Source organism: Camelina sativa, chromosome 17 (genome assembly GCF_030686135.1).
Source record: "Camelina sativa cultivar CO46 ecotype springtype chromosome 17, ASM3068613v1".
In the NCBI taxonomy this organism is placed as follows: Eukaryota; Viridiplantae; Streptophyta; class Magnoliopsida; order Brassicales; family Brassicaceae; genus Camelina; species Camelina sativa.
Window position 1 is genome coordinate 29840813 of NC_141896.1, and position 14144 is coordinate 29854956.

Consider the following 14144-nt stretch of genomic DNA (forward strand, 5'->3'; position numbering starts at 1 on the left):
ACAAACTTAATCTTAGACTAATATGGATCCTAAATGTCACAAAAACACACACAAATGGGCAACGGCGCCAAATTGAAACAAGCTTTTTTTGGTGTGGTGAATGATGAATAATGATATGCAATGGTGAGATATGAATGGATAGATGGATGGGTGTTTCAATTCCTCTTATGCTGTTGCAGTATAAGAGGTATCAATCCTAAATGAGTGTTTGTGAACAATTAAGATATGTATATGAATCTAAGTTAAGCCAAATGCATAGATTGTTTGTCACTAACAATCCTAAGATGAAAATGTAAAGATGCAGAAAGTAAACTACAAGAACTAAGAACTAAATGTGAATGGAACAGAATGGTTATGACTATATGAAGCTAGAACAGAAATAGAAACTACTATGATGAAATAATGCAAGACAATAATGAACAGGACAATGAGTAGATGAAACAGAAATGCAAAAAGGAATGAAACAGAACAATCACAAATCATAAACAAGAATCCTGGGGATGAACTCGAGCAAGCACTCGACCGAGTGTAGGTCGAGTACAGGGTCGAGCTGGATAAATCCATGAAACAAAGCAACACAATAAAAACAGAGCAATGCAAATATGAATCAAACAACAAGCAAGCAACAGGATTAAGACTTAAAAATCAATAAACAAAGAAGGCCTTGAGGAGGGATTCATGGGCTGAACTAATCATTGTGGTTATCTAACTTGGTCAACAAATCTCAAGCTAACTTTGAGCTAATCTCTAGACATATAAATCTAAGACAAGTTTCTTCCACTCTCATGGCAAGAAACAATCAAACCTATGCAATTCTAGACTTGTTCTCACACATTAAAGAATCTACACAAGCAGGCATTAAGCAATACATCTCAAACCAAACAAGACCTCTAATCTCTTAGCAAGCCTAATGGTAAGCTCTAGATCTAGCCTTATCTATGCTCCTTAAACATTGGTGTGATGCTAAGATGCTTGAAATCAAACCCTAACCTCTCAGTTCAGGATCAGCATTAAGAACATCTAGCCTAGAAGAGATCTACAACAATCAAGCTTGACCAAATCACACAAACCACAAGATCAATCCAGCCTAACCCATCCTCAAGATCCTAAAGGACTACTCACAAGAACACATGATGAACACAAAAATCATAAACCCAGAAAATATTGAAACTTGCATCAAATGAAAGATAACACAGAGATCTACAATATTGATGAAGGAATAAAACTCGAAATCTTTATACCTTGAAAGTTATGAAACCAACAAAATACAAGAATCTAGTCTTTTCTCTCTCTCAAACAAGTACAAAATCTAAGGGAAATAAAAAGTGCAAAAAGAATAATTCCCAAAAAGGTAAAAACTAGGTTTAGAGAATATCTAAAAGCTGGACTGTTTTGGTGGCTGCAGGTACAAGGCTTTATATAGGAGAGGGGGTGGAAGCCCTAAAAATACTAAAAGACAAAATAGTCAACGGCTCGGTCGAGTTGCAGGTCGAGCTGGCTTCTCTCGTGCATTCTCCACTCGGTCAAGTCCTCCTCAGCATACGGTCGAGTGTCTGGTCGAGTGTGCGGTCGAGTTGGACTCTGGACCTTGGTTCTTCAGCCTTAACTCTCTTGCTTTTCCTTCATGATTGCTTCACTTCTCCTTAGCATTGCTTCCAAGCTTCTTAAGCTCCAAAATCACCTGAATATGCATGAAAAGATGCAAATACAATGCATCTAAACTATAATGCATGATAAGTGCTAAAGCTGCACAATAATGGCCTAAATGGATAGCAAAAGATGCAAAAGATGTGAATAAACTAAGGGAAAACAAGGTAAAATATATGAACATCAGTAAACATATCATTTATGAATATTCTCGATATGCTTAATGTCATTATTCAAAAAGTAAATTTAACATTTTTTTACTCTTTCAGATTTAATGAAATTCATCAAGCAGTTGTAAATTACCATATATCGATCTTAAAATAAATGTTATTTTATAAATTATAAAAATGGTCTTTAAGATTTTAAATTAAACAGATCTCTATATGTTATAATTTGCAACTATTTATATTTATAAATAATCCGAAAAAATAATATTTTAATTAATATATTAAATCCCAAAAAATATTCAAATACAAATTAACAAAAGTGTTTATCAATAATTTCCAAAAACTAGGGAACATCGAAGTACGGATTTGAGCATAGTTATCAATAAGGATTTCGATGCTTCTCAAAGGAGTCCTCAACAGCAAGATGAATATAGAAGTCAAATGAATCTCTGTATTTTGCAGAAGGATAAATTCTAATCAGTATTTTTTCATATCAATTTGTCATTAATCAAATAAAGTTAGATTTTATTATTACCTTAGGTCTATAACGAACCTATAGTCGGTATCATCCAAATCTTTGATTCTTGACTCACCATGATCAACGTAATTGTACCTAAATATTTTTAGTTAGTCAGATACATCCACAAAATTTTAAAATATTTAATCGAAAGATGATCCAAAGTAAAATTCTGACTTACATGAACATGTAGTCTGCAAATTCTGCACTCTTTGGATCCTCAACAATCTTCGAGCATCCATCGCCGTTGGTTAGGAGAACATTATCATCTAGCATCACCGATTTTAAATAAATATATTATTCATTAACATAAAAACTGTATTGAACTTCTAAACTAATTTTCTATAAACAAATGTAATCACCTCCGAATCTTACTGCTTTCCACATCTTGAACAGTCAGACCCTCTTCCTATCACGCAGTTTGAAAGTTTTGAACATATGATTGGCATAGACTCCTGTTGCGAAGCAGTCAAGTACATATCCCCTTTGGAAAAAGGTTTGTTGATATAATAATGTCAACCAACGTATTTTATCAAGTAGTTTAAACAGTTTCAAAAAATATTACTATTCATATATAAACTTACTCAATCAACTCGATAGTGAATTTTATGTAGCGATCCATCAAGCTCCAACGATAGACACCATCTTCTTTTTTGAAACTCTTGATTTCACCCATTTTGATGAAGCATCCAATCAGATTAACTGCCATAAAAACGATTAATATGTATTAAAAATAACAAATTAATGTTTTCTAAAACAATTCATTATAAAGTCTGATTTACCGTAAGGCCATCTTCCATGAAACGCATTATCATAAACACGTTTAAAATCTAGATTATTAAAAGATTTGCAAATGATAGGATCTCTTGCAAAACTGATTATAGTCTTGTCTGTGAAGAAGATCCGATAATCGTTTCTAGTTTTCTGGATCTGTTCTCTGTCATCCTTGACTTCGAACTTCTCTATAATATAAGTTCGATCCTCCGACAAATTAAATTCCGGAACACCATTGAGTGATGCCGGGATAGTAGCATGTCCAAATGTACCCTAATTCAGAGTATGATTATCCAAAGTATTTAGACACACGAATACATGTGAAGAAACAACGAAATCAATCTGTATAACATACCTCTTCGTCTACCAAGATTAGTTCTGTCGACACATGATTTGAACGATCTCTCACTCTCCATGAACGGAAAACCTTGACACGAATCATCCATCCCATTGTCCAAGGACACAATTTGTCGAGCATCACAAATCTCGCCATTCCTTTTTTTGTCTTAAAAAACAAAAGTATTTGAGTTAGAGAGAAGTTTAGAAAGAGAGTGAAATGTAGAAGTTGAAAAGACAATAATTTAGTTTTAAGTTTTTAAACTCGACTATAAGAATTTATAAGGTGTTAATGGTTGCATAAAAAGTATCGAATCGAAGGGATGTTACCACTCACATCTTTTAACTACATAATTGAAAGGTTCATGAATATGTAGATATCAGAGGGGATGACTATTTTGAATACAAAAGGGAATTGATATAATATAGATTTCGTTTTATGAATTATATAATAATTGAATAATATTATAAATCAATTTAAAATCCAACCACATTATCATAGGGATTAAAGTATTATTCTTTTTCTTATAAATATGAAGTAAAAAAGTCATACACTTTAAAATTAAATTCAAATTTCCATATTAGCAAAGGCATCCAACATCTGTGTGACTTGAGGACATGGAGGATTGATCATGACACTGATACAATTGTGCACTGTGGTAGCCATCCATGTATCTACATTAATAAAATTTGATCATTAGTTATCTTTTTATAAAGAAAGCAATTATAAATATATCAGCAAGAAATGGTCCGAACCTTTATTACTTTCGAGTTTGGCAAAACGTAATACACATATGATAATATCATTGTCACGATGTATCCAATGATCATAGAAGCCGTTCGCGTAGTCTTTTGGTAAACGACATGAGAAACGTTCACCCCTACAATTATACGTTATGTAGAATTAGAGACATTAACGAACACAATTGTATTATTAAATCAAATTTCGTTAATAGAACGACTTACTCAATATTTTCCAAAACGACTTACAACTCATCCCATTCTTTATATGGAGGACCTTCATCAAAACGATTTCCAACAGTGACTCTTCCAATAATGTCTGTTCATAAAAGTTGCATTAGAAATTATTTTACAGGTATTTTTTAAAAACTTTTAATATAATTATTTTTATCTCACCTACACAATGATCAGGATCTAATTTCCCTCTTTTGATATCATTAAATGATACAAAAGAATAAAACTGCTTGGAATACAAAGGATGAATTTTTTTAAACCATGTTTTGTCTCCCCAATGTATCATAAAACGATGATTAGTTAACTTTAAAACCCCATCAACAATGGTTAGTGAGAATCTTGATAACGCTATCCAGTCACCTTCTTCAAGATCGTTTAAAAAGATGTCACGATAAGGAGGACGCATCATCACTTGAATTTTTTTACCCTACATTATTAAAAAATATATAAGCAACATAATATGATTATTTTTTTTTATATAAAATTTATCATACGGGATACATACTGTAAATTTACCTTATCATCGACTACAATCAAGTCTGATGATTTAAAATTTGGATGGCACACCTCAAACTTCCTCAGTATTTTGACGTTAATCGTCCACTCATGAATAAAAGGGTTTAGGTCTTCCACATCGTAAAAATAGTCTCTTTTTCTGTTTTTTTTAATATGATCGAACATAAGGCATGCCATGTTTATAAAAGTGAAAAAAAATCTGATGATAAAAGTAAACCTATGATCTCGATTTAAAGTTGTTATCAGAAATATATATATATATACATTATCCTTTTTTTTTTTTTTTGGAAATTGTACATTTACGATATTGTCAAATCTCAATATTCCTTATCATTAGATAATTTCGATGGTATATTTTCATTCTCAGAAATCACCAATATATTTGTATATTTACATAAACTTAAATATTTACCTAATCTTTTAAGAAACTTACGATTTTAAAAAGTTTTAAATATTTGTATAAATATATCATTCAATGAATATAGGAACTATATATCATGAATATCTATGGAAATATTAAAGTCCAAGATTAAATTATGTTTTATTTACGATTTATGAGAATAACTTTAAACTAATTTTAGATTTAGTAATTATGTCAATATCTCTATTTTATATTATCGCTTTAACGAAAATCCGGGTTTTAGAATAATAAAATAAAGCATCGATTATATTTTATGTCAGATAATAAATATTTAAAATTCAAGAACAGCAAACAATTAAGATAAAATTCTTAACATTGTTATTCACTAATAAAGGGAAGACGAAGTTTATCCCAATCAATATTAGGAACAACACATTCTTTTTCATCTTTCTCAATAACAACCCTAACATCTTCTAGCCTGTTTCGCTCTTCAACCAAGTCGATTCGCCCCTCCAATATATCGTCTATTAGCGAGATCTGAGCATCGATTGTTTCAAGCTGACAGTTTAAGCCGACAGATTCTTCCTTTTTGTTGATATACTCTTTCAACATATCAATAATCGCAGTGAAATGTTTCGTCGTTTCCTTTAGAACCACGTCTCTCGATTTTCGGAACGCTTGTTTAACCATGTTGATTGCTCCATCTTCCCATCCGAAATCTGACATGGGCTCTTTCCGTTTCTTAGAACTTTCACCTTCCATCTATGATTCTGAAAAAAAAAATATAAAAATCTTTAAACTTTCAAACTAAGAACTGCTGAGACGAAAAAAAATAATTAATATCGTTTGGGATCTTACCACAAGGTTATGGATGATAATAAGCTTTATTTTTCTCTTTCTTTCTTTACAGGGGAAAACAAAAAGTCACGATAATAATATAAAGACTTAGAATGCTTAAATATTAGTTCTAAGAGTCACCAAGGTTCTCTAATTGGCGTCTATTAAGGCCAGGCCCATATAGGTTAACCAAGCAAAACCTTCGATCCTATCTGTCAATTTTTAGATTTTAGTTTAATTAAAATCAAGTGAGACTACTTGTAAAGATATTAATTATTTTAGGAAATATTAAATAAAAGTTAATAATCATTCCGAAACATAATTAAATAGATAAAAATATTTATTCATGCCCAAAGTTTAAACCAACTATAGATTGATGCTCGTATGACAAAATTACTCATCATCTTAATCTTCATCGTCTTCATCACTAGAATCAACGTCTAGCCAGCGTCTGTAAAAATAAAACAATTCAGGATTAAACTTCCCACATAATTTTGTTTATACTAATTTTCAATTTATTAAATTAATGAAATTACAGCATATCGCCATTATTCATTCCATCCACTTCATCTTCAAGAATGACCTTTGAGCATTGCAACTGAGACATCAAACATTGCATATCTAGCAAAGTAGAATTTAAGTAAAATGATATTTTGGGTGGTATATGAGACTAATATTAAACAGTACCTTTGTAAACAGAGATCCTCCAAAACAGAAGAGTACACATTATTGGTTGATTAGTAGTATAGGTAGGCGAAGACATAATTTTTTTCCGATTCTCAAGAAGTGCAGTACAAACCGAACCAACAGCAACACATTCAATCTCTTGGCCACTTTCAGAAAAAAAAAATGATTGTATATAATTTAATCAAGGACTGTTTAAAATAATTTTTCTATGTATTTACAATGTTATAGAAAGTTTTCTAAAATATCTTACTTGTGTTCAAGGATAGTGAAGGTCACAACTTCATTCTCTGAAATGTAGCCATATTGATGATCGAGGAAATCAATCATCTGCGAATCGTTTTGCATTTGGCTATTGTTTTAATTATGATGCATTTGGCTATTTTCGGAACGCTTGTTTAACCATGTTGATTGCTCCATCTTCCCATCCGAAATCTGACATGGGCTCTTTCCGTTTCCTAGAACTTTCACCTTCCATCTATGATTCTGAAAAAAAAAATATAAAAATCTTTAAACTTTCAAACTAAGAACTGCTGAGACGAAAAAAAATAATTAATATCGTTTGGGATCTTACCACAAGGTTATGGATGATAATAAGCTTTATTTTTCTCTTTCTTTCTTTACAGGGGAAAACAAAAAGTCACGATGATAATATAAAGACTTAGAATGCTTAAATATTAGTTCTAAGAGTCACCAAGGTTCTCTAATTGGCGTCTATTAAGGCCAGGCCCATATAGGTTAACCAAGCAAAACCTTCGATCCTATTTGTCAATTTTTAGATTTTAGTTTAATTAAAATCAAATGAGACTACTTGTAAAGATATTAATTATTTTAGGAAATATTAAATAAAAGTTAATAATCATTCCGAAACATAATTAAATAGATAAAAATATTTATTCATGCCCAAAGTTTAAACCAACTATAGATTGATGCTCGTATGACAAAATTACTCATCATCTTAATCTTCATCGTCTTCATCACTAGAATCAACGTCTAGCCAGCGTCTGTAAAAATAAAACAATTCAGGATTAAACTTCCCACATAATTTTGTTTATACTAATTTTCAATTTATTAAATTAATGAAATTACAGCATATCGCCATTATTCATTCCATCCACTTCATCTTCAAGAATGACCTTTGAGCATTGCAACTGAGACATCAAACATTGCATATCTAGCAAAGTAGAATTTAAGTAAAATGATATTTTGGGTGGTATATGAGACTAATATTAAACAGTACCTTTGTAAACAGAGATCCTCCAAAACAGAAGAGTACACATTATTGGTTGATTAGTAGTATAGGTAGGCGAAGACATAATTTTTTTCCGATTCTCAAGAAGTGCAGTACAAACCGAACCAACAGCAACACATTCAATCTCTTGGCCACTTTCAGAAAAAAAAAATGATTGTATATAATTTAATCAAGAACTGTTTAAAATAATTTTTCTATGTATTTACAATGTTATAGAAAGTTTTCTAAAATATCTTACTTGTGTTCAAGGATAGTGAAGGTCACAACTTCATTCTCTGAAATGTAGCCATATTGATGATCGAGGAAATCAATCATCTGCGAATCGTTTACATGTACCACAATTCCTAAGACATCTAATATAAAAAGTAATTTAAATGTTTTAAAAATATAGTAAAAATAAGATGGATGTATGAACATGAATTGAGTATAATAACTTACCTACACAACAATTCTTCTCGTCAGGCGTCGCATTTTGCATTCTTGGTGCATCGTACATAAGAATAATATTGTCAGTACTTCAGGGATTTATTGGAACCATTTTTGTTTTTTCCTGGATCAGGATCTCAAACGGATGGTTTGAATTTCGGAATGATTGTTGACCTTCAATCACCATAAATCCTGAAATCTCGTACCAGTCTCCTTCATTGAGCTTTCCATAGTAACAGTCTACATAAAGTTCCGCATATATCTTGGCATCAATCCTAGTTCCCTAAAATATAAACATAATTTAGCATTCCATTGATTTATTTTGTTGTATATCTCCTTTGATATTTGCAAAAACTGCTAAATGGGATGAGGAAGAAAATTTACCCTTTCGTCTACCAAAATCAAACTTTGAAAAAAAGGCTGCCCTTGAATAAAATGGGGTGGCCATTCTCGAAGTATTTTCACAGCAACTTTTGGGTTACGTAAAGTAGGATTCAGATCTTTCAAGTACAGCACCATCCCGATTGGACTTTTTTTTTGCGTGTATTTAGAAGCAAGAAAAGTTTTAGAGAGAACTTACAATTTGTTGTACTTCAAATATTCATAGACAAAAGAAGATAAGGATTATAACAATTACAGTTAAATATTTGTGTGGATTGTATTAAAAACCCGTGCTCTACATAAGGAAAGCTGCATGAGTCTCTGTTCGATATGAATAATCAATGTTTTCGTATTTTCAGAATACTTTATTTTTAAAAAAAATAAACTGGACGGTTGAAACTCTAAATTTCAGACTGCATGCCCTCCTTTTTTTTATTTTCAAATCGTTTTTAATTATGATGCATTTGGCTATTGTTTTTTTATTAAGGTTTTTGTTGAAACTTCATTGAAAAACTAAAAGTCTTCCACTTCATATTTCTTTATAAGTAATTTATATGTAGTTAATTTTAATATTTTTGTTTAAAGAAAAATTAATGGTTATTTAAACCATAATTCGTTATATGTAAATAATTTAATTAGCTCATTATATGTAATTAAATTAAATATTTCATTTTATATCAAAGAAAGAATTTTTAAAAATCCAACTACTAATTAAATATAAAATAATTAAAATCCCACAAAATCCCTAGAAAGCCATAAAAATTGTGGAGTCATTCTTCTATCCGCGAGTCCTCTTCCTCGATCTCCTATAATTCAATTAAGTAGAACATGAAAGAAGTTTATAAACGAATTTCGTTTTCATCTATTTTATAGCACGAACAAAGATGTTATTCTTACAATTCCATCATTTTCGCAACCTCAGAATTGCGAGGATTGAGTGTTATTCGCGTAAAAACTGTAGAAGATATACTTCTTTTTCCTGCAAAGTTATAACAGAATTTATTCTTTTAAATACTCGATCATCAAAAATATGCAATAATTTTAATTAAATTAATTGTATACCTTGGAAATCTTCAATAACATCCCAACGAATAACACAAATTAAACATTCACCCTGGAATGATTTTAAAGCATCATAGAATTTCGCAGCCGTTTTTTCGAATAATTCACACCTTAGTAGGGTTGCACTAAAATTAAAAAATTAAAATTTGTATGTTTCAAAATAATAGGTAAAGAGTATGATTATGTATAATATATAAATATATAAATGAGTTTTATAATTTACCTGAAATCACGAAGATCAAATGAGATTTTGTGGTTAATTGAGATATCCTCTCCTCTTTTTTTAATTTTAAGATTATCTTCAGTACTTTGCAGCTCATCATATTTTTCATCTTCTTCTAAATCTTGGACATAATGTTCGTCATCTTGATCATTGTTACCACTGTTATCTGATTGGTATTTGCCATCATCATCAGTTTCTTCCTCAGTATCATCCTCTTCTTCATCCGTTGTATCATTGTGAATAAAATCTTCCTTATAATCATCATCGTCCTGATCTCCAACATCACTGTCATCATCAGAGTCTTCAAAGATTGTGCAATCTGTTTCAGATTGATCATGAAAAGTAATGTTTTTCTTTTGATCTGAACCATATCGAGTACAGTACTTAAATAACATACGGATATTATCACTTTGTGTGACATCCTCATGTTTTTCATTATTTTCCACCCCTTTGATTTCCTCTTTTTGTTGTAATTCTCTGAAATTACATCTGAATTCGCCAACATTTACAACCTCACCAATAATGTCTATATAAAATTTAAATTAGTTCAAATATAAAGAATCTGAAATAATTTTTGAAATTTATTTTAAAATAACTGAATTAATCCCTCACCGATTAAGTAATCTTCACATTGGGTACCATCATGGATGAGTTTGAAATCGACGAAATCATAGAAATCTTCCCCTCCAACAATTGAATTCTCTCCGATCTTGGTATTGTACAAAATAACAATTTTGTAACGATGTGTTGTAGCTAAACATGAACCATTCTGCTCAACAACCTTAAAGTCCTCGAAATCAAGCCAATCACCAACCTTGAACTTTCAGACAAAACGATCATATACATCTCCACGAAAGGAGCATTGGACCTTTACACCCTAATAAAACATAGTATTATTAATTATCCCATAATACGATATTATTACATGTCTTAACAATATTTTTAAACCTTGTAATTTGTAACTTTCATGTATAATTGCATATAAACTTATTGTTTGAAATATATGATGAGCTTATAATTAAAGTAAAGTAAATACCTTAATATCAGTTAAAACCATCTCCAAACTTGGACCTTTCTCATCCCACAGACACAAGACCTTCACACGAATTTTCCATTCATATTTTGAAGAGTTCAAACGCGAAACATCATGGAAAAGGCTATACCTAACCATAGTTTTTTGCTTTTTTTTTTGGTTCTTTGGATTTCTTCTTTGATTTAGGTTAAAATCAAAAGTGTCGAATAGACGTATATATATATATGCAATTTTATATATTCACAATTTACATTTTTATCAGAAGTGATATGTTTAAATTTTTGTTTACCAAAACATTTTACTATTCTGTATAGATCTCCAGACATTGATATATTTTATATTTCCATTTATTTTAGAGATATATTTCCATTTATTTTATGTTTATCAATAGGACTTTTAATGCGTATTAATATTTTCTTTTTTAAAAATAAATCATGATCTTACACTATATTTTATTCTGTTTTAAATATAGAATATCTCTTAAGATTATCCACTCTACTTTACATAAGGTAAAATAACAATATTAGATTTTCCTAACAATAATCTTCAAAATTTTGAACATAATAACTATCACATTTTAAAGAACATTAGCTATCATTATGTCATTTCACTTTTTTTTTTTCAAAATTGAATTAATAATCAAGAACTTTAGTAACTGATCGATTAGATATCATAATATTCATAATACTATTCTCTAAATATCATGCTTATCTTCTCCTCACGCCTGAATATGAGCCACGACACCAAGGATTATTCTTCCATATGCAGATTGTTTTCATTAATTAACAATATTATTCAAAATATTAAACATAATTTCAAACAATTTTTTTTTTCTTAATAATAATTATGAATATAGCATTTCATTGTTCTATTTAGTTCTTATATAATCATCAAGAACCTTGGTATCCGGTCGTTTGATCGTCATTAATAAAGTACAATTTTTATTTTTAAAATAAATAATCATTGGACTATTTCTATTTCAAAAACTATTCATCCATGTAAAACAATATCAATAAAAATACGATTATAAGATCGCATAACATTCATCCTACTATTCTCTAAAATTCGTCTTCCTCCTTTTTTCACGCCTGAATTTTTGCAACGACACCAATCATATCTTCTTCCATACGCTGTCTATTTTTTTAAATAATAACAATGTTATAAATTATATCTAACGGAATTTGATTGAGAATATTTGAAGATAATTACCGTGTAGTTTAAAGGGAAAGGAAACGACTTTGATTTTTTGCGATCAATAGTTTCTCTGCAGATTTTCACAAAAATAGGATTACGTTCAAATTTACGGAAAAAATGCTAGTAAAATGTTTCATTAAATTTTAGTATCAGGATGACTTTAAAACACTTAAAATTTCCGTAATAATACCAAATAAACAAATGATTAACAAACGTTAGAAGATGATCCAAACAAATAATTAGTGTCAAAACCGCCTTTTAACATAGAATTACTACCGAACAATAGCCGAAAGACGTTGTATTGCTGACTCTGCATCTCTAATATGTTGATTAATCACACTAAATGTTGTTATATCCGTGGAAATAAGAGTTATTAATTTAAATCAATAACTATTAATTATTTTTAAAATATACCATAACTTCTGGGATATTATTAACACCATTCACAGTCTTTCTGCAATAATAATCAGTAAATACAAATGTTAATATGATTATCTGAATCAAATATATATATATATATATATATATATATATATATATATATAAATTTCCTTTAAAATTAAAGATACCTGTTTTTCACCATACGATCATTGGTAGATTCATCTAAACAATGTTTAAATTTAATTAAATCATTAGAAATATATTAATAAAAGGAATTTTAAATTTAGCAACATACCTTTTACCATAGATGAAGATGCAGAATTCAAATAAGAAATTTCGATAGTCCTTGCCACCTCCACCTTTTCATTTATATTTATTTGTTAGAGCCACAACACATGAATAAAATTTTATAACGATGATAGAGTAGTTTACTATTAAAATTACCAAACATCTCTCATCACTATGATCATCTTCAGAAGCTTTCCTGCAACTATAGAAATAAGCCTTTCTATTTAGCATCATCAAACTATAAGGAATAAAGTTTAAAGTATGAGGGGACGAGTTTTTGTTCCAAAGTTAGCACACATCTTCAAATATTCCAAAAGTTAATAGCACACATCTTCTGAATTTTGAGCCAGATGACTATGAGGGGACGAGTGTTTCTCAGCTAGAGGAGTTACTGTCATTTCGTGTCTCCTCTCCTCAACAAGAGGGTTTGTTGAAGTTGGTTTATGACGAAGAGATTCGTCAAACGCTATTTAAGATGCCGGTTAGTAAGTCACCTGGTCCGGATGGTTACACTATCGAGTTTTTCAAGCAAGCATGGTCAATATTAGGCCGAGACTTTGTTGTTGCGGTTCAATCCTTTTTCCTCAAAGTTTTCCTTCCTAAAAGTGTAAAATCGACAATCTTGGCCATTATCCCAAAAAAATCTGACTCTAAGGAGATGAAGGATTACCGTCCTATTTCATGCTGCAATGTGTTATATAAGGTAGTCTCCAAGATTATTGCTAATCGTTTGAAGGTTATATTGCCTTCATTCATTGCTCCCAATCAGTCAGCTTTCATCAAGGATAGGCTTATGATGGAAAATATGTTGCTTGCTTCATAATTGGTGAAGGATTATCACAAGGAGTCCATCTCTCCTTGTTGCATGATGAAGATTGATATCTCCAAGGCATTTGATTCAGTGCAATGGCCGTTTCTACTCAATATCCTCAAAACTATAAATGTTCCCGTGGTTTTTATTCATTGGATAGAACTCTGCATCTGCTCGGCTTCCTTTTCTGTACAAGTCAAAGGGGAGTTAGCTGGTTATTTTCAAAGCAAAAGAGGTTTGAGGCAAGGATGTTCTCTGTCCCCTTAACTGTTTGTCATT

At 30.5% G+C, this 14144-nt stretch overlaps 1 protein-coding gene across 1 annotated transcript; it reads right to left on the reverse strand.

Moving 5' to 3' along the window:
- Window positions 1-2911: 2911 nt before the first annotated feature.
- LOC147924495 (uncharacterized) lies at window positions 2912-3598 on the reverse strand. Its single transcript, XM_087496802.1, has 3 exons — window positions 3461-3598; window positions 3114-3378; window positions 2912-3033 (listed from the first exon to the last, which is right to left on the reverse strand). The coding sequence occupies exons 1-3, from the start codon at window positions 3596-3598 to the stop codon at window positions 2912-2914; spliced, it is 525 nt and encodes a 174-aa protein (XP_087352928.1).
- Between the last annotated feature and the right edge of the window lie 10546 nt (window positions 3599-14144).

Bases quoted from the DNA above. Each gene is read 5' to 3' on its own strand.
- LOC147924495 (XM_087496802.1), bottom strand. From the start codon at position 3,598: ATGGCGAGATTTGTGATGCTCGACAAATTGTGTCCTTGGACAATGGGA. The intron at 3,379-3,460 runs GTATGTTATACA...ACTCTGAATTAG, and splicing joins TAATCTTGGTAGACGAAGAG to GGTACATTTGGACATGCTAC. The intron at 3,034-3,113 runs GTAAATCAGACT...TTTTTATGGCAG, and splicing joins TCATGGAAGATGGCCTTACG to TTAATCTGATTGGATGCTTC.